At 46.3% G+C, this 23526-nt stretch overlaps 1 protein-coding gene across 15 annotated transcripts in view; it reads left to right on the top strand.

The window, feature by feature from the left end:
- Positions 1-16335, top strand: part of KDM5C (lysine demethylase 5C) — a 32552-nt gene extending 16217 nt beyond the window's left edge. For 5 of the 15 annotated variants that reach the window (XM_081792688.1, XM_081792681.1, XM_081792680.1 and 2 more), the window contains 14 exons: positions 4091-4210; positions 4318-4512; positions 8528-8709; positions 8798-8922; positions 9050-9197; positions 9811-9916; positions 10606-10964; positions 11558-11696; positions 12160-12339; positions 12486-12623; positions 12811-13410; positions 13681-13750; positions 13832-14088; positions 14191-14658. In XM_081792688.1, the coding sequence (XP_081648814.1) occupies positions 4091-4210; positions 4318-4512; positions 8528-8709; positions 8798-8922; positions 9050-9197; positions 9811-9916; positions 10606-10964; positions 11558-11696; positions 12160-12339; positions 12486-12623; positions 12811-13410; positions 13681-13750; positions 13832-14088; positions 14191-14556 (2985 nt within the window). In that variant the 3' untranslated portion in view covers positions 14557-14658. Of the gene's footprint in view, positions 1-4090; positions 4211-4317; positions 4513-8527; positions 8710-8797; positions 8923-9049; positions 9198-9810; positions 9917-10605; positions 10965-11557; positions 11697-12159; positions 12340-12485; positions 12624-12810; positions 13411-13680; positions 13760-13831; positions 14089-14190; positions 14660-15461 lie in introns of those variants that run through there. The other 10 variants (XM_081792683.1, XM_081792682.1, XM_081792685.1 and 7 more) reach the window with 8 other exon arrangements.
- The last annotated feature ends 7191 nt before the right edge of the window (positions 16336-23526 follow it).

Below are 23526 nucleotides of genomic sequence, written 5' to 3'. Positions count from 1 at the left end.
AGATCCCTCATGCCCTTTTGCAGTCACTCTCCATTCCAACCCCTAGTCCCAGGCAACCACTAATCTGCCTTCTGTCACTAGAGATTTGCCTTTTCTAGACAGTTCTTATAAATGGAATAATATGTGGTCTTTTGCATCCAGCTGCTTTTACTTAGCATAATGTTTTTGAGGTTCATCCATGTTGTAGCATGTGTCAGAACCTCATTTCTATTTATGGTAGAATAATATTCCATTGTATGAATGTACCACATTTTGTTTATCCATTCACCACTTGATGGATATTTGGGTCATTTTTAACAGCTGCAGAATGTGAGGAGAGCCTTTTTAAATAACTACATAGGACATGGTAAAGTAACATTGCCAAAGTGAGGGTGCAGGTTGAGATAAGAGTCAGGAGCATTAAGTTCTATTTCTGGCTCTGCTACTTGAAGCTTCTCTGGGACTCAGTTTTCACATCTATAGAATCAAGGCTGGGTTTAGGTCATTCAGCAAGTACTACTGCTAGAACTCCCTGTGTGTACAATACAAGGCCTCTGGCCAGCACCTTGAAGACAAATAAACCAGTCCCTACCTTCAGGTATGTGCAGTTGAGTGGACAACAAAGGTGAGTAAACAAGTGGAATAAATGTTAGAGATGCTTCAGAAGAACAACAGACTGTGTCATTAGGAAGAGGGGGTCAGGAAAGCATTTGTAGAAGGAGTGATCCTTGAGGGAAGAGTAACAGTGGCTTCAGTCATGTGGACATGGAGTTTCAAGTAAGGGGTTCTCAGCAGGGGTATTGCTGGTCAGATTTGCATTTTTTGGAAGATAATTCTAGTGCTTGGTAATGGGGGCCAGTACAATAATCCAGGTAAGAAATGCTGTTGCATCTTTGAAAAGAAAATGTATTGGAGGTGGGAGCTGATGCATGACCTGGATAAATGCGGAGATATATTAATGAATGGGAAATTTCAGTGTCATGAGGATGTTAATTCTCCCCGTTAATCTAGAATCCTAGCAGATTGTTTTGAAGGGTGTAAACATTTTAGGCTCTTGATATATATCAGTAATAATATCTTAGTTTTAGTTATTGGTCCCATTACCAGCCTTGCACCTATTTCACTGTGTGTTCATCAGCATTGAATATTCATCTTAATATTCATCTCAAAAAACCTTGTGAGGCTTCTCCTAAAGATGGCAAACTAACACATGGCTGCTTCCATTCCTTGCTGAAACTCCACTAAAATGGCACAAAGGCCTTTTTTTTTTAAGGTAAAAAATTATTAAAATGGAGAAAAGAGAGAGATCAAAATTCTTGAAACTAGAAAACAGATAAGAAAACTGAAACTTAAGCCAGTATTGAAACATCTCAGAACCAAGCAACCTGATATATAGCTCAGAATCCCCCCCCAAGGTTCAGTAGTCAGTGGCACCAGAAATTCTGGGAGGAAAGAAGAATGGGGTGAAAATAAGGATTCATTCACGTCTATAAGAAGCTGTGAGATCCCCTGCCATGCTGGGCAGCTGGAAATGTGACCCTCCCTCACTAAAACAGAAGACTGGAGATTTACTTTTGAAGAGGTTAAAATAAAATATCTCTGGACTGAGGTCTTCTAGGTACAGTTGAGGATGGAGATAAAGTGAAAATAGTAGGATTCATCATTGTATGAATGATGGATGCTGAGGTTCCCAATCTTCCTTCACTTGGTTCTCAGAACTAGCAGCCAGATGTTTTTCTTTCAGGCAAAAAAAAAAAAAAAAAGTTTTCCCTGGAGAATCTTGAGTGACGAAAAGAAAGACCTACAGTTTCCCAAACTAAATGGCTCAGCCACATCACCCTACAGCAACAGTTGACAGACTTCATCTATATACTCAGAACTTCCATTCAGCTTTTCCATTTTTTACTCTTAAAAAAGTAGACAGCCACAGATTAACAGACAACTGAGGAAACTCTAGAAAACAGAACCAAACAACCACAAAAAAGCAACCTGTATAAACAGAGGTTAGGCAGGGAGAGAAGTAAACTTCAAAAAGAAAAGAGATGGGGTGCTAGGTGGCTCATTCGGTTGAGCATCCATCTTCAGCTCAGGTCATGATCTCATGGTTAATGGATTCAAGCCCTACATCGGGCTCTGTGCTGACAGCTCAGAGCCTGGAGCCTGTTTCAGATTCTGTCTCCCTCTGTCCCTGACCCTCTCCTGCTTATGTGCTCACTTGCTCACTCTCTCTGAAAAATAAACATTAAAAGAACTTGAAAAGGGAAGGAAATCTCACTAAGATCTTCAGAGATGAGCATATATTGCAAACTGAAATAAGAACAGGATACTCTAAAAAGAACATCCTGAGAACAAAAAAGAGCTCTTGGAAATTAAAATTGTGATAGCAAAAGTGGAAGAAAAAGGTTTAGAGGATAAATAGTTAAGGAAGTCTCAGAAAATAGAATAAACAGTAAAGATGGGAAATGGTAACGAAAGTTGAGAAAAGGTAGAGAATTTGTTCAGAAGGTTCTATATTCAAATAATGAGTTCTGAAAAGAGCAGAGATGAAAACAAATCATTAATGAAATCATTCAAGAAAATTTTCCTGAACTAAAAGACCCAAGCTTTCAGAATTGAAGGGCCTACCCAGTACATGAATGAAAATAGATCTACACCAAGTATATCTGGTAAAATTTTTATATCAAACACTTGGACCAGAAAAAATCCTACAAGCTCTCTCAGAAAAGAGGTTTAATTCAGAGCACTAGAAATCAGGATGGCTTCAGACTTTTCAAAAGCATCACTAGAATCTAGAAGACTAGAGCCATGCCTTAGAAATGGTTTTCAATTTAGAATTCTATATGGTCAAATTATGCAGTATGAGAGTAGACTAGAAACATTTTCAAAAAAAAAGTTGTTCCCACTGTTTCCTAGGCAGCTATTGGAGGATGTGCTCAAGTACAGCAAAAGAATACACCAAGAGGGGCGCCTGGGTGGCTCAGTCGGTTAAGCATCCGACTTCAGCTCAGGTCACGATCTCGCGGTCCGTGAGTTCGAGCCCCGCGTCGGGCTCTGGGCTGATGGCTCAGAGCCTGGAGCCTGCTTCCGATTCTGTGTCTCCCTCTCTCTCTGCCCCTCCCCTGTTCATGCTCTGTCTCTCTCCCAAAAATAAATAAACGTTAAAAAAAAAAAAAAAAAGAATACACCAAGAAAGAGGAAGACCTGGGATCTAGGAAACAGGAGATCATCATGGCAGAGTGACAGTCCAGGGAGTATAGTGTAGCTGGTTCAGGTTGGAACAGATCATAAGGCTCTGCAACAGAAAACTGATAGGCAAGAAAGGTGAAAGGTGAAACGGATGAAAACTGATAGGTGAGAAGAGGGTTGGACACTTGTCTAAAAGGTTGGGATTGAATTACTAATACATGCACGGGAAACTAAGCAAACTGAGAAATAATAGGTGGCTATTTTCAGTATAGTCGAGAGGCATGTTATTTAGGGTTGTTAAAGAGAATGCCAAAATAGAAGAGGTGAAAGTGATTGGCTTTCACCAATAGAAGAGGCGAGGTGGGGGGGCAGAGACAGAGAATCCCAAGCAGGCTCTGCACTGTCTGCACAGAGCTCGATGCGGGGCTCGAACCCACAAACCACGAGATTGTGACCTGAACTGAAATCAAGAGTCAGATGCTTAACCAACTGAGCCACCCAGGCACCCCAGGGCCTGCTGATTTTAAAACAAATCTTGTATTTTTAAATTTTGATTTTTAAAACAAATCTTGATTTTTAAACAAATCTTTAAAACAAATCCCATGGCTCTGGGAACTGCATATATGACTGATAAAAATAATTATTAATGAAAAAGGCTTAGCCAGCTTAATGAAAAGTGAGATTTTAAATTTTTATAAAAATTACTAGGAAAGTTGAAATACTTTGGTACGTACATTTCCTACTTTTGACTCCGATCTTCCTGTTGGCTGCCAACATAAGTCACAACTTTGAGAGCAGAGGCCAGTGGTCGGTCCTTTTGGAATTGGATCTGGAACTCTGTTGTCACACTGTTTCCTCAGGCTCTCCTTTGTCTCCTTAAGAACCCTGCACTTAAATCAGGTTTCCTGGCCTTTTTCTTCTTCAGGTTGTCCGTACAAACCAGTGTGCAGGAGAATTTGTCATTACCTTCCCTCGTGCTTACCACAGTGGCTTCAACCAAGGCTACAACTTTGCGGAGGCTGTCAACTTTTGCACTGCTGACTGGGTGAGTGGAGTGTGGTGGGTTGGCAGGGAGAAGCAGGAGGGATGTGGGGAAGCTGAGGCACCATGGCCTTCAGACTTGGCCACACTCAACGGTGAATCTGTCCACAGTTGCCAGCTGGGCGCCAATGCATTGAGCACTACCGCCGGCTCCGAAGATACTGCGTCTTCTCCCATGAGGAGCTCATCTGTAAGATGGCTGCCTGCCCAGAGAAGCTGGACCTGAATCTGGCCGCAGCTGTGCATAAGGAGATGTTCATCATGGTGCAGGAGGAACGGCGTCTACGAAAGGCCCTGCTTGAAAAGGTAGGGTGGAGGTGAGAGTGCCCTGAATCAGGCACCCTAGCCCGGCAGAAGTGGGGGAAGAAAGAAGTAGATGTAGCCTTTAGTCTTGGAGTGTAGTAAAAAGAACTAGATGCATCTGGATTAGAAATCCCTTTCCGTTCTCTGCTCTGCCATTTATCAACAGCTGTGAGCAAGTTAATTTACTTGCAGAGTGTCAGTATCCATCTCTGAAAAATGGGGATTATAACGTTTATCTTTTTGGATAGTTGAGTAGATTAAAGATTATGTTTGTTAAGTAACTGACCCGCAACACGTCCTGGTGTTATCGCTGTTTGTCATTATTTAAATAACCCGACCGGACAGCCTGGTATATGAAACCCCCACTGCTGATTAGCTGGGTGACCTGTTCAGGTTGCATAACCTCTCATAGTCTCACTTCCCTACTCTGGAAAATGGGACTAAATACCACATTTGCAAGGGAGTTGTAAAGCTTTAGTAAGGTCATTTATTTATGTCAAAGTATCTATTATTATGCTTGCAACGTAGCAGCTGCTGTTGTTGGTAATAGTAACACATGAAGGAAATGATTGAAATATGGAACATTTTTTAGCAAATGACATTTTATTGCATTCAGATGGTTCAGTAGCCCAAACTAGGGTGATACTACCAAATACAAAGGCGGTCCTCCTTTAGTAGATTTCTCGTAAGCCTGTGGTCAGCTGTGTTTGTAGACCAGTGGGACTGCTACTCTTGTAGCTCAGCTGCCTTCTTAAAGCTCCACACTTGCCCAACTAGGGAATTGACTTAGAGTCCTACATAATATTACAAGGGAATGCTGGTCCTGAGGGATCCCTTGCTGCCCATTTAGGGTAATCCTTTCTTATTTTAAAGCTCATTTATAATTTCCTATGAGCATGGGCTGTAAGGAGAATTGCAGCTGTGGTGATGTTGGAAGTCTGTGGTGTTAGTTGGTAAGCCCCTGGGCTTTTCCAGGCATCATTCTCTTTCTCTGTTCAGTGCAGTTATTAAATGATGACCCTGAGGTTGTACCAGACTACAAGAAGGAGCCACAGCAAGGTGGGAAGACAAGGTGTTCTCATCCTGACCCTGAGAATTCGTTATACTTGGTCCTTACTGTAGAGAAAGGTTCTCGACCCCCTAGTCTTAAAAATCTGTAAAAGACTATGTGTGTGTATTTGAGCACTTTTATGGGGAGAGGGCTCGTACCTTGTATCCAATTCTCAGAGGAGCCTATGATCCAAAAATACCTAGGAGCTTCATCCTTAGAGCATTCTCTGGCTTTATAGTCAAAATAGACTGTCATCAGATTCTTACTTTGGGCAGGTTACAGACTCTCTGAGACATAGTTTCCTCCTCAGTAAAATGGGATAGGCCTGTGAGAATAGGTATCCTTAATCTGAAAATTAAGGTTAATAATAGTAAATATTTCTTGAGCACTTACTCTTTTTTTTTTTCTTTTCTACGGTTACCATGCTGTACATGGTACAGGAAGTGTGTGTCCTCGACCAATATCTCCCCATTTCCCCTACTCCCCAGCACTTGGAAACCACTATTCTACTCTGTGTCTATGAATTTGGCTTTTTTAGATTCCACACATAAGTGATATCCTATAGTATTTGTTTTTTTCTTTGTCTGACATACTTGACTTAGTATAATGTTCACCAGGCTCATCCATGTCTTACAAATGCCAGGATTTCCTTCTTTCTCATGGCTGGATAATATTACGTTGTATGTATATATCACATCTTTCTGATCTTTTCGGCCACTGATGAACTCTTAGGTTGTTTCCATAGCTTGGCTGTTGTGAATAATGCTGCAGTGATCATGGGAGTGCAGATATCTCTTTGAGATTCTTATTTCCTTTGGGTATATTTCCAGGATTGAGATTGCTAGATCATAGGGTAGTTCTATTTTTAATTTTTTGAAGAACCTCCGTACTATTTTCCAAGTAGCTGAGTCAGTTTACATTCCCACTAACAGTGTGCAAGGTTCCCTTTTTTCCACATCCATGCCAACACTTATCTCTTTTGGTAATAGCCATTCTGACAGGTGTAAGGTGATATCACATTGTGGTTTTGATTTGTACTTCCCTGATGGTAGTCCTGTTGAGCATATATTCATGTACCTCTTGGCCATTTGTATCTCTTTGGAAAAGTATCTGTTCAGGTTCTCTGCCCATGGTTTTTTTTTTTTTTTTTTTTTTTTCAATTTTTTTTTTTTTTTTTTTTTTTTTTTTGTTTATTTATTTTTGAGACAGAGAGGGACAGAGCATGAGCAGGGAAGGGGCAGAGAGAGAGGGAGACACAGAATGTGAAGCAGGCTCCAGACTCTGAGCTGTCAGCACAGAGCCCGACACGGGGCTCAAACTCACGAACTATGAGATCATGACCTGAGCCGAGTCAGACGCTTAACCGACAGAGCCACCCAGGCGCCCCACTGCCCATGTTTTTTTAAATCACATTGTTTGTGGGGGTTTTTTTTGCTATTGAGTTGGATGAGTTCCTTATATGTTTTGGATATTAATCCTTTATCAAACAGATGATTTACAAATACTTTCTCCCATTACATAGGTTGCCTTTTCATTTTGTTGATGATTTCTTCTGCTGTGCAGATGCTGTTATAGTAGTCCCACTTACGTATTTTTGCTTTTCTTGCTTGTGCTTAGGTGTCCTATCTAAGAAGTTATTGCCAGGACCAATGTCAAGGAACTTTATCACTATGTTCTCTTTTAGGAATTTTACGGTTTTAGGCATTACATTTAAGTCTTTAATCAATTTCAAGTTAATTTTCACGAGTGGCAGAAGGGTCCAAATTCATCTGTATGTGTTTGCTCAGTTTTCCCACTGTCATTTATTGAAGAGACTGTCCTTTCACTATTGAGTATTCTTGGCTCTCTTATCAAATGTTAATTGGCTTTATTTATTTTGGGGTTTATTTCGGGGCTTCTGTTCCATTTGTGTGTCTATTTTTATGCAAGTACCATACTGTTTTAATTATTATAGCTTTGTAGTATAGTTCAAAGTCAGGAAGTATGATGCGTCCAGTTTTGTTCTTTCTCAAGATTGTTTTGGCTGTTAGGGATATTTTGTGGTTCCACTTCTTCTAAGCGTTAAGATACTTTTCTAAGTCTTAGTCACTGCACCTTTGTTAATCTTCGTAACAGTACAGTGAGGATGGTGCCATTATCTCCAACTTCTAAGACTACGAAACAGAAATCCAGAGAGATTTAAGTAATTTACTCAACATCACACAACTAATAAGAGGCAGAGCGAGATTTGTAACATACAATGGACTCATATTTTATGCAGAGGTTAGATGTTAGAGTCAATATAGAACAAAAACTGTTAGTCCAAATTTCCCTTTAGAAATCCCTAAAATTGCCCATAAGGTACAGCATTGTGTTGTCTTTCGGTTACTTCAGCCTAGCTGGGTTTTCGTCAATTTTTGGAACAGATGGCTTTTTCTTCATCTGAGTGACAGATGAAGTCATTGGCACAGGTTTGGAAACCATGTTGTTGAAAAAAAAAATTGTATCTTTAGACACTGGACACAAGCACAGAGTCTTATTTCTGTGAGTTATATGTGTGCATGCGGTGTGTCCTGCCTGTTAAGCTGCCAGCACGGTGTCTGGAACACTGGGTGCCAAGGGACCGGAAGCCAGCATCGTTTCCCTTGCACATAGCCTTTCTCTCAGCCGCTCCCGCACGTTGCCACCTCTCTGGTGCCTTGATCCACCACCTCACCTCCTTTCACCCATAAAGGCCCTCTCTGCTGATCTGAATCCTACCCAATTTTTCTTCCTCTCAGCCCTCACTGATCTTGCCCTGGTTCATCTGATTCCTCCAGTTTTGAGAGTTTGAACTTCACAGAGGCAGTATGTTCTAGGAGTTTGCTCTCCACAGCTCTTAGCACAGATTGTGGAGTCTAGGTTGAGGCTCGGTTGTGGCAGCGATGGGGGCATTTCTGCAACTCTGTTCTGGTTCTGTATGACGTGTGTGGGTTGAATTGCCCCCAGGGCATCACGGAAGCTGAGCGAGAGGCTTTCGAGCTACTCCCAGATGACGAGCGCCAATGCATCAAGTGCAAGACCACATGCTTCCTGTCAGCTCTGGCCTGCTACGACTGCCCGGACGGCCTTGTCTGCCTTTCCCACATCAATGACCTCTGCAAGTGCTCCAGTAGCCGGCAGTACCTGCGGTGAGCCAAGGACCTATTGTGAAGGAAGTGGGCTGAGGAGGGGGATACAGAGCTGGGCCAGATGTGCTTCCCTGCTGTCTTCGTCCAGGTATCGATACACCTTGGATGAGCTCCCTGCTATGCTGCATAAACTGAAGGTTCGGGCCGAGTCCTTTGACACCTGGGCCAACAAAGTTCGAGTGGCCCTGGAGGTGGAGGATGGGCGGAAGCGCAGTGAGTGATGGGGGGACGGAGGGACTCCACAGGCAAGTTCTCTTCCCTTTTCTTCTGTACCTCCCCACCCCCTTCTCTGCCTTTACTCAATACTGCCTACTCCTTGCTGCTCTCATTCTCTCTCCAGGCCTTGAAGAGCTGAGGGCACTAGAGTCTGAGGCCCGTGAACGGAGGTTTCCTAACAGTGAGCTGCTGCAGCAACTGAAGAACTGCCTGAGTGAGGCAGAGGCCTGCGTGTCCCGGGCTCTGGGACTAGTCAGCGGCCAGGAAGCCGGGTATGACAATGGGACGTGTGGGGTTCAGGTAGCCTGCTGAGGAGCCAGCACCTAGAAGGAGTGGGCTCTGAATGCCACTGGGCAGATGACAGCAGGAAGCTGACAAGCACTACAGCACAAGGTGGCCTAAGAGGTGTTGGGAGGGCAGGGAGATCAGGCAACTAGGGTGGAGAAGAGTGCCTCAGTGCTAAGAAAGCTAGAAATGGTCCTTTTTATCAGTACCTGGAGATGTCAGACAGGCTGAGGGATTTTGTGGCCAGAGAGGAGTTGTGGAAGGTTTAGGGACAAGGAAAGGACACAGAAGAATAAACCTGATCAGAGAATTCGCAGTAGAGGATGAGCTAAAAAGTTCAGCCTTTGTTACTATCATTTAGTTTCTCGGCTTCCCCCCCCCACCCAACATATCCTATATTCCCCCCTTCCAATTCTTTGCTCTCATCATATGAATGTGCTTATATCTTAAAACCCTCCTCCCTCTGATCTGGCTAGTTGGGGGCACTGAAGTGCGAGAGATCCAGGTGGGCAAGCGTGAGAAAAGGCATTGGGTCTGAGTGCAGAGATGGAGGGAGGGGACTGGGTTTGGACCTGAAATCCCACATGTGAAACTCCATAGCCCCCACAGGGTGGCTGGTCTACAGATGACCCTGGCTGAGCTCCGGGCATTTCTGGACCAGATGAACAACCTTCCTTGTGCCATGCACCAGATTGGGGATGTCAAGGTGAGGAGGAGTGCACTCAGAGTGCTGATAAGGATTCAGGGGGATTGGGAGACCCGAGCAGCAGGCTACTCTTGGCTTCCTTCAAAAGCATCAAGTGTTTGGGCAAGATAGGATGCACTTATGAGAATAACAGGATATAGGAGGCAAAGGGGGTTTCAGGGCCAGGTGGCAAGGGGTAAGTACAGGATATGGAGTCAAGGGAATGTGTCCTGGCGGAAGTGGAAGAGGATAAAGGACCAAGGATGTTTGTGGGCCTAGAAAGCTGAGTCAAGTTCAGGGAGGTAGAGGAGAGGTGGGATGAAGAAGGCAGTGACACCAGCGTGAGCATAGGGGTTTGTGAGAAGGCCAAGTGTAGCAAGTGTGTTCTGGGCCAAGGGTCTCCTGGTGCTAAACATCAGAATCCTCTGGGGACTTTCGCAAAGCACAGACTCTTGACCAAACCCTATTAAGAATCTCTATGGGTGGGGCCCAGGCGTCTGCATTTTAATAAATTCCTCAGAGCATTCTACCAGGTAGTGAGTATTAGGAACTGTTGTCTTAGGGTGTGGGACAGGAAGAGAGTGCAGCCCCTGTTAGGTGCTTTTCCCAAATACTGGAGGGTAAGAAGGTAGGTGGGGCAAAGGTATTTGGCCGTGGCACCTCAAAGTGTGCCCAGCTGAGGAGTTTCTTCTTCATCTGTGTCCCGGTAGGGTATTCTGGAACAGGTGGAGGCCTACCAGGCTGAGGCCCGTGAGGCCCTGGCCTCGCTGCCCTCCAGTCCAGGGCTACTGCAGTCCCTGTTGGAGAGGGGGCAGCTGCTAGGGGTGGAGGTGCCCGAGGCCCAGCAGCTCCAGCGGCAGGTGGAACAGGCACGATGGCTGGATGAGGTGAAGCGCACGCTGGCCCCCTCAGCCCGGAGGGGCACCCTGGCTGTCATGCGGGGACTTTTGGTTGCGGGTGCTAGCGTAGCCCCTAGCCCTGCTGTGGACAAAGCCCGGGCTGAGCTGCAGGAGCTGCTGACCATTGCTGAACGCTGGGAGGAGAAAGCCCACCTCTGCCTGGAGGCCAGGTAGGTCCAGCCTCCTCCCCTCCCTGCTCTACCCTAACCGTCAAAGTTTAGTGGAGAAGCCAGAAATGATTCCCATGGGTGGCCTTGGGTACCAGACTCTGTCACTGGTGTATTGACTTTCTTCCCCTTTTTTCTTCCCTAGCTTATCTTTTAAAACTCCATATACACATAGAGGCAGAGATAGGCTAATGGGGAAGCAGAGATGGACAGATACAGAGACGTATAGTGGCACCAGCTCCACGGGCTGACGTGGGCACGCATGTGCGAGCACAAGTACTAACAGGCAGGTGGATGGATATCCATAGAAAGAAGCCACACACAGGGCAGTCTGACGAACTGGAGTGCCAGATTAATCTTTCCAGTTGTGTAGGCAGTGTGAACAGGATGACAGACTGGTGGGCCAAGCAGAGGCATGAAGGCTGTGGCAGAAGTCGGGTGGGTGCATGCGGTCTGGAGCAAACAGGGACCAGCAGCCCCCTGTAGGCAGAGTACTAGCAGGTAGGCCCACATGGCAGCTCCAGGGTCCCATGCCGATATATCTGACGGTCAAGCAGATCACCCTACAGTGAGGCCTCTTTTTTCCCTACCTTCAGGCAGAAGCATCCACCAGCCACACTCGAGGCCATAATCCATGAAGCAGAAAACATCCCTGTTCACCTGCCCAACATCCAGGCTCTCAAGGAGGCTCTTGCTAAGGCCCGGGCCTGGATTGCTGATGTGGATGAGATCCAAGTGAGGACCCTGTTGCCCCCTGAACCTCCACCCCAGGCCTTCAGTCCAGCCAGGAGAGCTGGCATACACTGGGTTGCGCTGGGTTGGGTGGGCTAGAGAAGTGAGCGCGGTACATGGAGTGGAGGCAAAATGGTCTTGGTGTGGTGAGCAGCATGAAGAGGGATTGCAGGGCCAGCCTGAGGGCAGAGAGGTTGTAGAAAGGGTGAGAATGGTAGGGGCAGGGAGGGTGGGAGAGGCAGGCCACAAGAGGATGATTAGTCTGATAGTCACTGGCACTGACTGGTATCAGGGGACAAGCCAGTGGATGTAGGAGCTACAGGAGTGCTTCCCGTGGGATGATCCCTGGTTTGTTCTACCCGAAGACTACCAGTTCAATTCCTCCTCCCAGCTCAGGGCTGGGCAGAGTAGTACCATCAGTAGATGTTGGCAAGTTGACTGGAGCTTTCTCTTGTCCCTGTCCCAGAATGGTGACCACTACCCCTGCTTGGATGACTTAGAGGGCCTGGTGGCCGTGGGCCGGGACCTACCTGTGGGCTTGGAGGAGCTGAGACAGCTAGAGCTGCAGGTACTGACGGCACACTCCTGGAGGGAGAAGGCATCCAAGACCTTCCTCAAGAGGAATTCCTGCTACACGCTGCTGGAGGTAAGGCCCGGACCCTGACCCGCACCATCTCCTGCCTCTGGCCCGGCTGTTGGGAGATGGCTCATGTGACGATGTGGGGGTTTGGAAGCCCTGGCAGTGGGAGGTAGGAGAAGCCTAGTCATCCCTGCTCTGTATGCCTGCCTTAGGTGCTCTGCCCGTGTGCAGACGCCGGCTCAGACAGCACCAAGCGCAGCCGGTGGATGGAGAAGGAGCTGGGGTTGTACAAATCTGACACGGAGCTGCTGGGACTGTCTGCACAGGACCTCAGGGACCCAGGCTCTGTGGTAAGGAGCTGGGGCCCTGTTTGGGAGAAGAGCCTGGTGGTGATAGGTGTCTGAATGGGGCGACCATGGCCAGACCGCTTGCTCCTGGGGCCTCACTTCTCCTGGTTTGGGAGTAGGGTGTTAATGGCGTCAGAGAAGGGAAGGGCTGGGCTGCTGACCTCCTCTCCCGCTGTCCTGGGCCTGCCAGATCGTGGCCTTCAAGGAGGGGGAACAGAAGGAGAAGGAGGGTATCCTGCAGCTGCGTCGCACCAACTCCGCCAAGCCCAGTCCACTGGCATCATCGACCACAGCTTCCTCTGCAACCTCCGTCTGTGTGTGTGGGCAGGTGCCGGCCGGGGTGGGAGCTCTGCAGTGTGACCTGTGTCAGGACTGGTTCCATGGGCGATGTGTGTCGGTACCCCGCCTCCTCAGCTCCCCAAGGCCAAGTCCCACCTCGTCCCCGCTGCTGGCCTGGTGGGAGTGGGACACCAAATTCTTGTGTCCGCTGTGCATGCGCTCACGGCGCCCCCGCCTGGAGACCATCCTGGCACTGCTGGTAGCCCTGCAGAGACTGCCTGTGCGGCTGCCTGAGGGCGAGGCCCTGCAGTGTCTCACAGAGAGGGCCATCAGCTGGCAAGGCCGTGCCAGGCAGGCTTTGGCCTCTGAGGATGTGACTGCTCTGTTGGGACGGCTGGCCGAGCTTCGCCAGCGGCTGCAGGCTGAACCCAGGCCTGAGGAACCCCCTACCTACCCTTCAGCCCCTGCCTCTGACCCTCTCAGAGAAGGCAGTGGCAAGGATATGCCCAAGGTGAGCTGCCCAACCCAGCTCTTGCCCTCAAATTCCTGCCTCCTAGCCCCCGCCCCTATTTAGGCACCAGCCCTGTCCCTGCTCTCTGACTTCTGGCCTCTTTTGGCCTGGCCTCCCTGCCCCATCTTACATTCTGTCCAGATCCCCAGACTGCTCCGTGTGCCACAGCCTTTGCTCTCCTCCTCCAGGAGGTGGAACGTCCCAAGTCTGGGGTTGGTGGGGAATAAGGGCCTGGTTTCACCAACCACTACCCATCCTTGCTCTTTGCAGGTCCAGGGGTTGCTGGAGAACGGAGACAGTATGACCAGTCCTGAGAAGGTAGCCCCCGGGGAGGGCTCAGGTAAGAAAGGTAGGTCTAGGTGTGGGTAGGCTGTTGGTTGGATATCCCCAGTGACCCCTGTGGTCCTCGGCTCTGTTTTAGTGGTGGGGATACAACCAGGAGCAGCCTCTAACCCAGCCTGTCCCCGCAACCCACCAGACCTGGAGCTGCTTTCCTCGCTGTTGCCACAGTTGACTGGCCCTGTGTTGGAGCTGCCTGAGGCAACTCGGGCCCCTCTAGAGGAGCTTATGTTAGAAGGGGACCTGCTTGAGGTGACCCTGGATGAAAACCACAGCATTTGGCAGCTATTGCAGGCTGGGCAGCCTCCAGACATGGAGCGGATCCGCACACTTCTAGAGGTAAGGAGAGGGATGGACAGGGCCAGGAGGTCAGGCCAAGGAGGCAGGGAGCCCAGGCCTGACCACTGGCCCACACCTCTTTCTGCCTGTCTGATCACACAGCTGGAAAAGGCAGAGCGCCATGGGAGCCGGGCACGGGGCCGGGCGTTGGAGAGGCGGCGACGGCGGAAGGTGGATCGGGGTGGGGAGGGCGATGACCCAGCCCGAGAGGAGCTAGAGCCAAAGAGGGTACGGAGCTCAGGGCCAGAGGCTGAGGAGGCCCAGGAGGAGGAGGAGCTGGAGGAGGAGACTGGGGGTGAGGGCCCCCCCCAACCCCTGCCCACCACTGGCAGCCCCAGCACCCAGGAGAACCAGAATGGCTTGGAGCCGGCACTAGGGGCCACTTCAGGCCCCTCGGCCCCTTTCTCTACTCTGACTCCTAGGCTGCATGTGCCCTGCCCACAGCAGCCACCTCAGCAACAGTTGTGACAGTGGCTGAGCCTAGCACAGACCCCCAACAAAGACCCCCCCACCTTGGTCTCAAGGATCCTCTTTCTGACCATCAAGCCTGCTTCTTGGGAGGTGGGCAAGTAGGGGGGATGGCCACTGTCCCCCCAACTCCCCAGCCCACCCCTGAGTCCCTTGACTTTTATATTCTGACTCCAAGGTATTGTTCAGACCTCAGCTCCTGGGGGCTGGCCCCTGGAGTCCCCCTCCCTGGTAGCCTCTAACCAGCATTCCCAGACACCTGAGGCAGATAAACAGATGGGTGGGCAGGTGGGCAGGGGGGTGGCTGGGGCTGGGCCAGCACCATTCCAGAGACAAGGCCAGTGCATACGCAAACTGGGGGAATCTCCTCTCCCTTCTCTCCCCAGTTCTGGCCCTGGCCAGGCCATGCTACACTAACCTCACCTCCCTCTCACTCTTTCTCCTCCCTCCCCTTTCCTACCTCTCTTTCCCCACCTTTACCTCCCCCTCCCCCTCCCCCTTCCCCCTTCCCCCTTCCCCCTTCCCCCTTCCCCCTTCCCCCTTCCCCTGACTGTTCTACCCAGGAGGAGGAAACTTCACATAGCTGTGCTCACAGTTTTTTATTTTAAATGAATTTGGCTGGGGAGCTCCCCATGATCTGAAGAAAGCTTTTGGTGCTTGTCCTCACAACCACCTTGACCTTCTCTCCCTGTCCCGTCCCATCTCCTTTCCTCCTCCTGGGTTCATGTTGTAATAAAAGAAGATTGTTGGTGTGTAATTAATTTGTTCAAAAAAAAAAAAAAAAAAAAACTTGGTTCCAACTGAAGCCTATTTTAATTTTATTTTATTATTTTCCTCTTGTTAGAAATAAAACCCTTAGCAACATTTTTTGGAAACATGTTTCTGAAGTGTATTTCTCTTTGAAGGGGGAGAACAGTGCCTCCATCACCCGTCAGCGGCGGAGGAGCACTAGGGCTGAAGTCTGGGAGCTCTGGGTTCTGAAAACAAGTTCTACCGGGTTCTCCTTACCTGAGGGCAAGACGTCCTGAGTCTCCCCCTACCCCACCCCCCAAGCCATTTTCCCCCATCTCCCAACGGACGGCCTGCCACCTCATCTAAACTTCTGCCACGGCCTCCTCCAACTTCATGCCCTCCAGTCTGTCCTCCTCAAGCCCCCGAGGGGAATTTTGGTCTTGGCTTTATTGAGGTATAATTTCTACATCATAAAATTTACCTGCTTTAAATGTAAAACTCAGTGATTTAGAGGGATGTTTCTAAAGTACAGATGTGATCTTGTCACTCTTGCTGCTTAAAACCATCCATGATGCTTCATTGCCCTTAAGATCGAGGTTATATTTATAATCTCATTCTTTGTGGAATGCTTTCCTGTCTGACCCACCCATATGCCATGTTCAGGGATGCTTCCCTGATTTGTCTATACCCTAAAGGGTTTTTTTCTGCCCCTGTGAAATGGAGACTGAAGCTCAGATGTGTGGTCATTTGCAGCCCAAGTTCACTTTTACAGCTTTATTGTGATACAATTTACATATCATACGTTTACCCACTTAAAGTATACAGTACAATGGCTTTTAGTATATTCTAGTTGTGCAACCGTCATTGCAAAAGATTTTAGAATGTTTTCATCATTCCAAAATGAAATCACACTCCCCAGGCATCACCCTTCCCCTGCCCTCCTCCTCCTCCCCCCCGCCCCCCCACCAGCCCCTCAACCCTAGGCCACCACTAATCTCTATGGATTTGCCTATTTTGGACATTTTATATAAATGGAATCATACAATTTGTGATCCTTTGTGACTGTGTTCTTTCGCTTAACGTAATGGTTTCAAGCTGAATTCGATTTTAAATGGAGTTGTTAATGGTGCCTTTATATTGGACAGATTTTTTTTTTCCCCTTCCGGGCCCCAGAGTCTTGACAATGAGGGAAAATGAGGGTGTTGGACTAGATCGGGGGCCATCACTACTCTGCCTTTTCTCATTTGCTCCCTCACTGGGTTCATTTTGCTCCATTTCTCCTCCTTCCCAAGATTTCCATTTGATGGGAACCTAGTGATGAGTGAGAAAGCCCACCATTTTCTGGCTGCTTTGATTGGTGGGAGGATCTGGCTAAGCCCTGCCTCTAGCCTTCTGGTCAAGAGGCACTGGGCTGTACAAGTTAAAGGGGAGGCAGGAGCCAATGAATACCCCTGTCCTGGGCCCAGTTCAACCCAGGCCCCAATCTAGGGGGAAAGGTTGGCCTTCTGTCTGCCCCCTTACTTGGAATGGATCATAAAAGGAGGGTTGGAGGAGACACCTTAGAGAAGAGACAGGCTTGAGTGCTACAAAAGGGACAGGAAGGGGCTCAGGCTCAGCACTTCACTCCCACTCCCCACTGCAAGGCAGTCTGCCTCCAGAAGTAACCCAACAGGTGGGGGAAAGGGTACCTATGACCTGCGGGCTAGCAAACTGCCGGCCCCAGTCTGGGGTCCTCCGGGGTATGGCCCAGCCCTCAGCAGTTTGCAGACAGCCTGTTCCATCGTGGCACTGCCCTGTGCCATTCCTCACGGCATGCATCCCATGAGCTCTGGAGAGGCCGCGGCTCTGATTATGCAAGACCCAGGTCAAACATGGCCTCTTCCAGAGAGCTTGCTCTAGTGGCACATATGTCCCTCTTGCCCAAGCACTCACCTAGAAAAGGAGGAGTCGGGGGTGGGTGGGGGACAGAGTGGGAGATGGGAAGAAAGGACCTGGGAAGAAGAGGGTATCTTCACCCTCGAAAGTCCTTTTTTATAGACCCTATTTGCTGCTGCTGCTGTTGCTGCTGCTGCTGCTGCATCCTCCCAGAGGTTGCCACATCATTCAGGATGGCTCCTGAATCTGCAGGTGACAAGGATGAGAAGAGACATCACTTCCACTGAGGACTTAGCCCAACCACACACCTTTACCCCTCTAGTGCTTCCACTGTGCATTACCTGTTGTCTGAAACACTCTAGGATTAATGGGTCTGTCTCTCCCACCATCCTGGGAGCTCCTGGAGGGAAGGCAAGGCCCAGGCCTAAGTCCTCTGTCCCCATTTCAAATCAGTCTGGGTTCAGAAGGAGGGAGACAGGAGCAGCATTTGGAGCCCCACTGCATAGGAACTCTATTCTCTTTGCACTGCATGAATCTCATTGGTAACAATGTTACCCTGTGGAAGTGGGGTCTGGGGTCCAGGACCATGGTCACTGGGGACATGAAGGAGCAGACACTGACCATAATTCTCAGAACTCCTGAAATTGTGGTGATTGGAGAAGAGGGATTTCGAGGCAGATAGGGCCCCTGCCCCTGGGGCACTCCTCAGAAAGGAAAGGGAGCAGTCTCCCTTGTGAGCCCCCTGCTGGGTGCCAGCTCCATGAGAGACATTTCACAAAGTGCCTGTCAGACATGCAGGAAGCAGAACCCTCGAAGAATAGGCCTTGTCTGGGCATATCAGACCTGCAGAGCTGGGATTCCCACCAAGTCTCTATGAACCTACTGCTCTGTGCTGAATGATAGAAGGGGTCCAAAGTAATCAGCCTGCACCCAGGAAATATTTCATTGTGGGGGCTCATCATTGATCTCTGCTGTTGGCAGGTGGGAACTCAGCAATGCTGAGCAACAGCCAGATTGGCCTTGGTAGGTAGAAGTCCTTACTGTTGAACTTGTACATAACCTTCATGCCTGCCTGTATTCATTATGTATTGAGTAACAAATTACTCCAAAAACTTAATGGCTTAAAACCATGACATTATCTCATGGTTCCTGTAGATCAGGAATCGGCACTACTTAGCTGGGTTTCAATTTTAGGGCCTCACAGGCTGCAGTCAAGGTGTCAGCCGAGGCTGCAGTCATCTCAAGGCTCAACTGGGGAAGGATCTGCTTCCAAGCCCACTCATGTGGGTGTTGGCAGGATTCAGTTCCTTGTGGGTTGGACTGAGGGCCTCAGTTCCTCACTAGCTGTTGGAAGCTGCCCTCAGTTTCTTGTCATGTGGTCCTCTCCATAGGGCAGTTCACAACACGGCAGCTTGCTTCATCAGACCAGTCGAGATGAGACACAGAGAATTGCATGAGTGCAAGATGGAAGTCACTTTATGACCTAATCTCTGAAGTGACATCCCATCACTGTTGCAATATTATATCCATTAGGGGTAAGTCACTAGGTCCAAGCCACACTCGAGGGAAGGGGATTACATAAGGATGTGAATACCAGGAGGTGAAGATCATTGGTGCCATCTTGCAAACTGACTAGTTTATTCTCTGGCCCCCAATGATTTACGACTCTTGGTTTCAGCTCAGGTCATGATCTCACGTTTGTGAGATGGAGCCCTGTATCAGCCTCTGTGCTGACAGCGTGGGGCTTTCTTGGGATTCGTGCTCTCTCTGGCCCTCCTCCCCTTCTCCCCCCATCTCTCTCTCTCTCAAAATAAACTTATTTTAAAAAGTCAGAGAAAGACAAATACCATATGATCTCACTCATGTGGAACTTAAGAAACAAATGAGCAAAGAAAGACAAACCAAGAAAGAGACTCAACTATAGAGAACTGATGGTTACCAGAGGGGAGGTGGGTGAGGGGATGAAAAAAAAATAGAAAAGCTTGATCTTAACAAAACCAGATAAAGACATCACAAGAAAATTACAGACCAATCTCTCTTATGAATATAGATGCAAAAGTCCTCAACAAAATACTAGCAAACCAAACCCAAGAGCATATAAAAAGATTAGGGGCGCCTGGGTGGCTCGGTTAAGCGTCCAACTCTTGATTTTGGCTCAAGCCAGGATTTCACGGTTGTGAGATCAAGCCCCACGTTGGTCTCCTGCTTGAGAGTCTCTCCCTTTCTCTCTGCCCCTAGCCTGTTTGCACTCTCTCTCTCTCAAAACAAATATTAAAAAAAAATCATACACTACAATCAAGTGGGATTTGTGTCAGGAATGCAAGAGTGGTTCAACATCAGAAAACTGGTTCAAGCTATACATTACATTGATAGAACAAAGGGAAAACCCTACATGATCATGTCGATAAGAAAAGGCACAGAGCTAATAAATTCAGCAAAGTTGTAGGGTACAAGATCAGCACATAAGAATCAGTTGTGCTTTATACATTAGCACCCACATTTCAAAAATGAAATTAAGAAAGCAATTCCACTTACAATAGCATCTAAAAGAAATACCTAAAAATAAATGTAACCAAGGAGGCCAAAGACTTGTATATTGAAAACTAGAACATGAACTGTGAGATCATGACCCGAGACGAAATCAAGAGTTGGACGCTTAACTGAGCCACCCAGATGTCCCTCCACTTTTCATCATAGCCAAAAATAGAAAACCAAACGTCCATAACTGAGAATAAAATGTGGTATATCCATACAATGGAATATTATTTGGCAATAAAAATGAAGTACTGACCCATGCTACATATATATGGACGAACCTTGAAAACATTTTGCTAGGGGCACCTCGGTTGAGTGACCGACTCTTCATTTCGGCTCAGGTCATGAGCTCATGGTTAGATCGAGCCCCACATCGAGCTCCACGCTAATGGTGCAGAGCCTGCTTAGGATTTTCTCTCTCCCTCTGCCCCCTCCCCTGCTTTTACACCCTCTCTCTCAAAAAGAAGGAAAACATTTTGCTAAATGAGAGAATCTAGACACAAAAGATACCTATTGTATGATTTCATTTCTATGAAATGTCCAGAATAGACAAATCTATAAAAACATAAAATAGATTAGTGGTTACTAAGGGAAGTGGTGTGGGTGGAGGTTGGAGGGAAATGGGGAATGACTACTAATGGGTAGAGGTTTTCTTTTTGAGGTGATGAAAATATTTTATATTTATATTGTAATAATGTCAGGCAACTGTGAATATGCTAAAAGACACTGAATTGTATACTTTAAATGGGTGAATTGTATGATATGTGAATTACATTTCAATAAAGGTGTTATATATCTTATGTACATTTTAGAGATAATTGTATCTCAGTAAAGCTGTTATATATAAACCTATTGCTGATATACAAAATATCTATATCTATCACCTATCATCTGTTTATCATCATCTATCATCTGTCTATCTAAACGTATTACTGCCTCTTTGGAGAAATGGTTGATGCCAGGGCTAGGACCAGAGAATCAAGGGCTTAAAAATGAAAGAAACATCAGAAGCACAAAGAAGCCACTTGAAGGATCTCCTAATGTCTAAATCTGTGACAATTTGAGCAACACAATAATGAATGAATTATAATCCATAAAATAAAATTTCATGGGGCGCCTGGGTGGCTCAGTTGGTTGGGCGTCCCACTCTTGATTTCAGCTCAGGTCATGATCTCACGGTTCGTGAGTTTGAGCCTTGAATTGGGTTCTGCGCTGACAGCAGGGAGCCTGCTTGGGATTCTCTCTCTCCCTCTCTCTGCCCCTCCCACCCCGCTCACACGTGCTCTCTCTCAAAATAAACATTAAAAAATTAAAAAATTCATGAGTCCATATAGAAATATACAAATGAATAAATAAATGAGTGAATGAATAGGGGAGAAGGCAAAGCCCTCATCACAAAAGAAGTCTAATGAAGTCTTAATGTAGAAGGAATGATTGAAATAGAAAATCACTATTTGGCAAACACCACAATAACAATTATATCAGGCACGAATCATCAGTAGATGCTAAAATTAGTGGGTGAAAGCTTGATGAAAAATAAGATATTTGCATAAATACTTTATCTCCTCACAAGTTAGTTACTAATTACTACTTTATAGTGGAGAACACCACCTTAAGTGAGAAAGGTTAACATTATCAAAAATAAGACATATGGACATCATATACCCTCTGTTCTGGTGGACTAAGAAGGGCACAACACTTTCGTGGTATTTTTCCAAGTTTTTATTTAAATTCCAGTTAGCATACAGTGTAGTATTAGCTTCGGGTGTAGAATTTAGTGATTCAACACTTAACATACAACACCTGGTGCTCTTCACAAGTGCCCTCCTTAATCCCCATCACTTATTTCACCCATCCACCACCCACCGCCCTTCTGGTATCCATCAATTTTTTTTCTATACTTAAAAGTCTGTTTCTCGGTTTTCCTCTCTTTTTTCCTCCCTATGTTCATTTGTTTTGTTTCTTAAATTCCACGAGTGAAATCATATGGTATTTGTCTTTGACTGACTTATTTCATTTAGCAGTATACTCTCTAGCTCCATCCAAGTCGTTGCAAATGGCAAGACTTCATTCTTTTTTATGGCTGAGTTATAGTCCATTATATATACACCACATCTTCTTTATCCATTCATCCATTGATGGACATTTGAGCTCTTTCCATAACTTGCTACTGTTGATAATGCTGCTATAAACATTGGGGCGCATGTATCCCTTCAAATTAGTACTTTTGTATCCTTTGGGTAAATACCTAGTAGTGAAATTGCTGGATCATAGGGTAGTTCTATTTTTAACTTTTTGAGGAACTTCCATACTGTTATCCAGAGTGGCTGCACCAGTTTGCATTCTCACCAACAGTGTTCTTGACAAAAGAGCACAACCTAAATCTAATCATGAGAGAACATCAGAAAAACCTAATTGTGGGATAGCCTACAAAATAACTGACCAATACTCTTCAAAAGTGTCAAAGTCATGAAAGACAAGGAAAGACTGAGGAACTGTCACAGACGACTAAGGAGACATGATAACTAATTGTAATGGAGGCATCCTAGAACAGAAAAAATATAATTGGGGAAAAACTGGTAAAATCTGACTAAAGTTCAAAGTGAAATTTGGATAGATTAATAGTACTGTGTCAATGTTGATTTCCTGGTTTCAATAATTCTACGTAATTCTACTGTGATTGTTTAAAATGGTAACACTTGGCAAAGCTAGGTGAAAGATATATGAGACTTCTTTGTACTAGTTTTATAACTTGTGATGTCCAAAATTATTTTTAAAAAAAGCTAAAAAATTTAAAAGCACATATTGTTATGTAAACAAGTAGTAAACAGAATGAAATATACCACATAAGACCTTTAGATACTGTTAACCTAAACAGAACAGCCAGTTATTTTACCAGCAAGATAGGTTTATTCAGGAATAACAGAATTGCAATTCGGGACAACCAAGCTACAGCAAAACCATGGGCAAGTCTGACAATGGAGAGGAGTTATTTTATGGTGAAGGAAAAAGTTGGAAGGGGTTATTTTGTTTGTTTTAATTTTAATTTCAGTGGAAAGGGTTTGTTTTGAAACAATGAAAGTCCAATGAAAGTCCACTGGAGAAAAGCAAGAGTTCAGGGTGATGACAGTTTCTCATTGGTGAGTTGTAGGGGTAGTCAGTTACTTGCAGGAGATGCAATATACATCTTTTCCTGTTGGGGGCCTGTAATTCATGTTTATTTTCTGACAATTCTGTTGGGGGTCTGTAATTGTCAACTCCTAGGACTGAGGTAGAATAGGACAGCTCCCCCCTTCTGGCTTCTCAATTCTACTTTAGTGAGGTTTCTCTTTATTCATTTTCACAATGCACTACAAATACAGTAAAACCTTGGTTTGCGAGCATAACTTGTTCTGGAAACATGCTTGTAATCCAAAGCACTTGTATTTCAAAGCGAATTCCCCCATAAGAAATAATGAAAACTCAGATGACTTGTTCCATAACCTAAAAATATTCATATAAAAATGATTATAATACTGTAATATAATACAAAATAATAAAGAAAATACAAAATATAAAGAAAAATTAGCAAATTAACCTGCACTTGCCTTTGAAAACTGTCGTGGCTGGTGTGAGGGAGACAAGAGAGAGGAGGGCTATCTATCACTAATGGAATCACTGCTATCTATTGGCTCAATGGAATCTTTTTCTGCATGGGGGCCATTGTACACTTACATGGGTGTTGACTACAGTACAGTATTAATAAACTCTTGTCATAAACCGTATTTAATGGAACTGGCAATAAGGCAGCAGAGGAAAGGGCCTATATCTGCAGGCAATCTGAACTAG

Source organism: Panthera onca, chromosome X (assembly GCF_046562875.1).
Source record: "Panthera onca isolate mPanOnc1 chromosome X, mPanOnc1 haplotype 2, whole genome shotgun sequence".
Lineage (NCBI taxonomy): Eukaryota > Metazoa > Chordata > Mammalia > Carnivora > Felidae > Panthera > Panthera onca.
The sequence above is the reverse complement of the archived record's forward strand: the minus strand, read 5'-3'. Positions and strand labels throughout refer to the sequence as shown.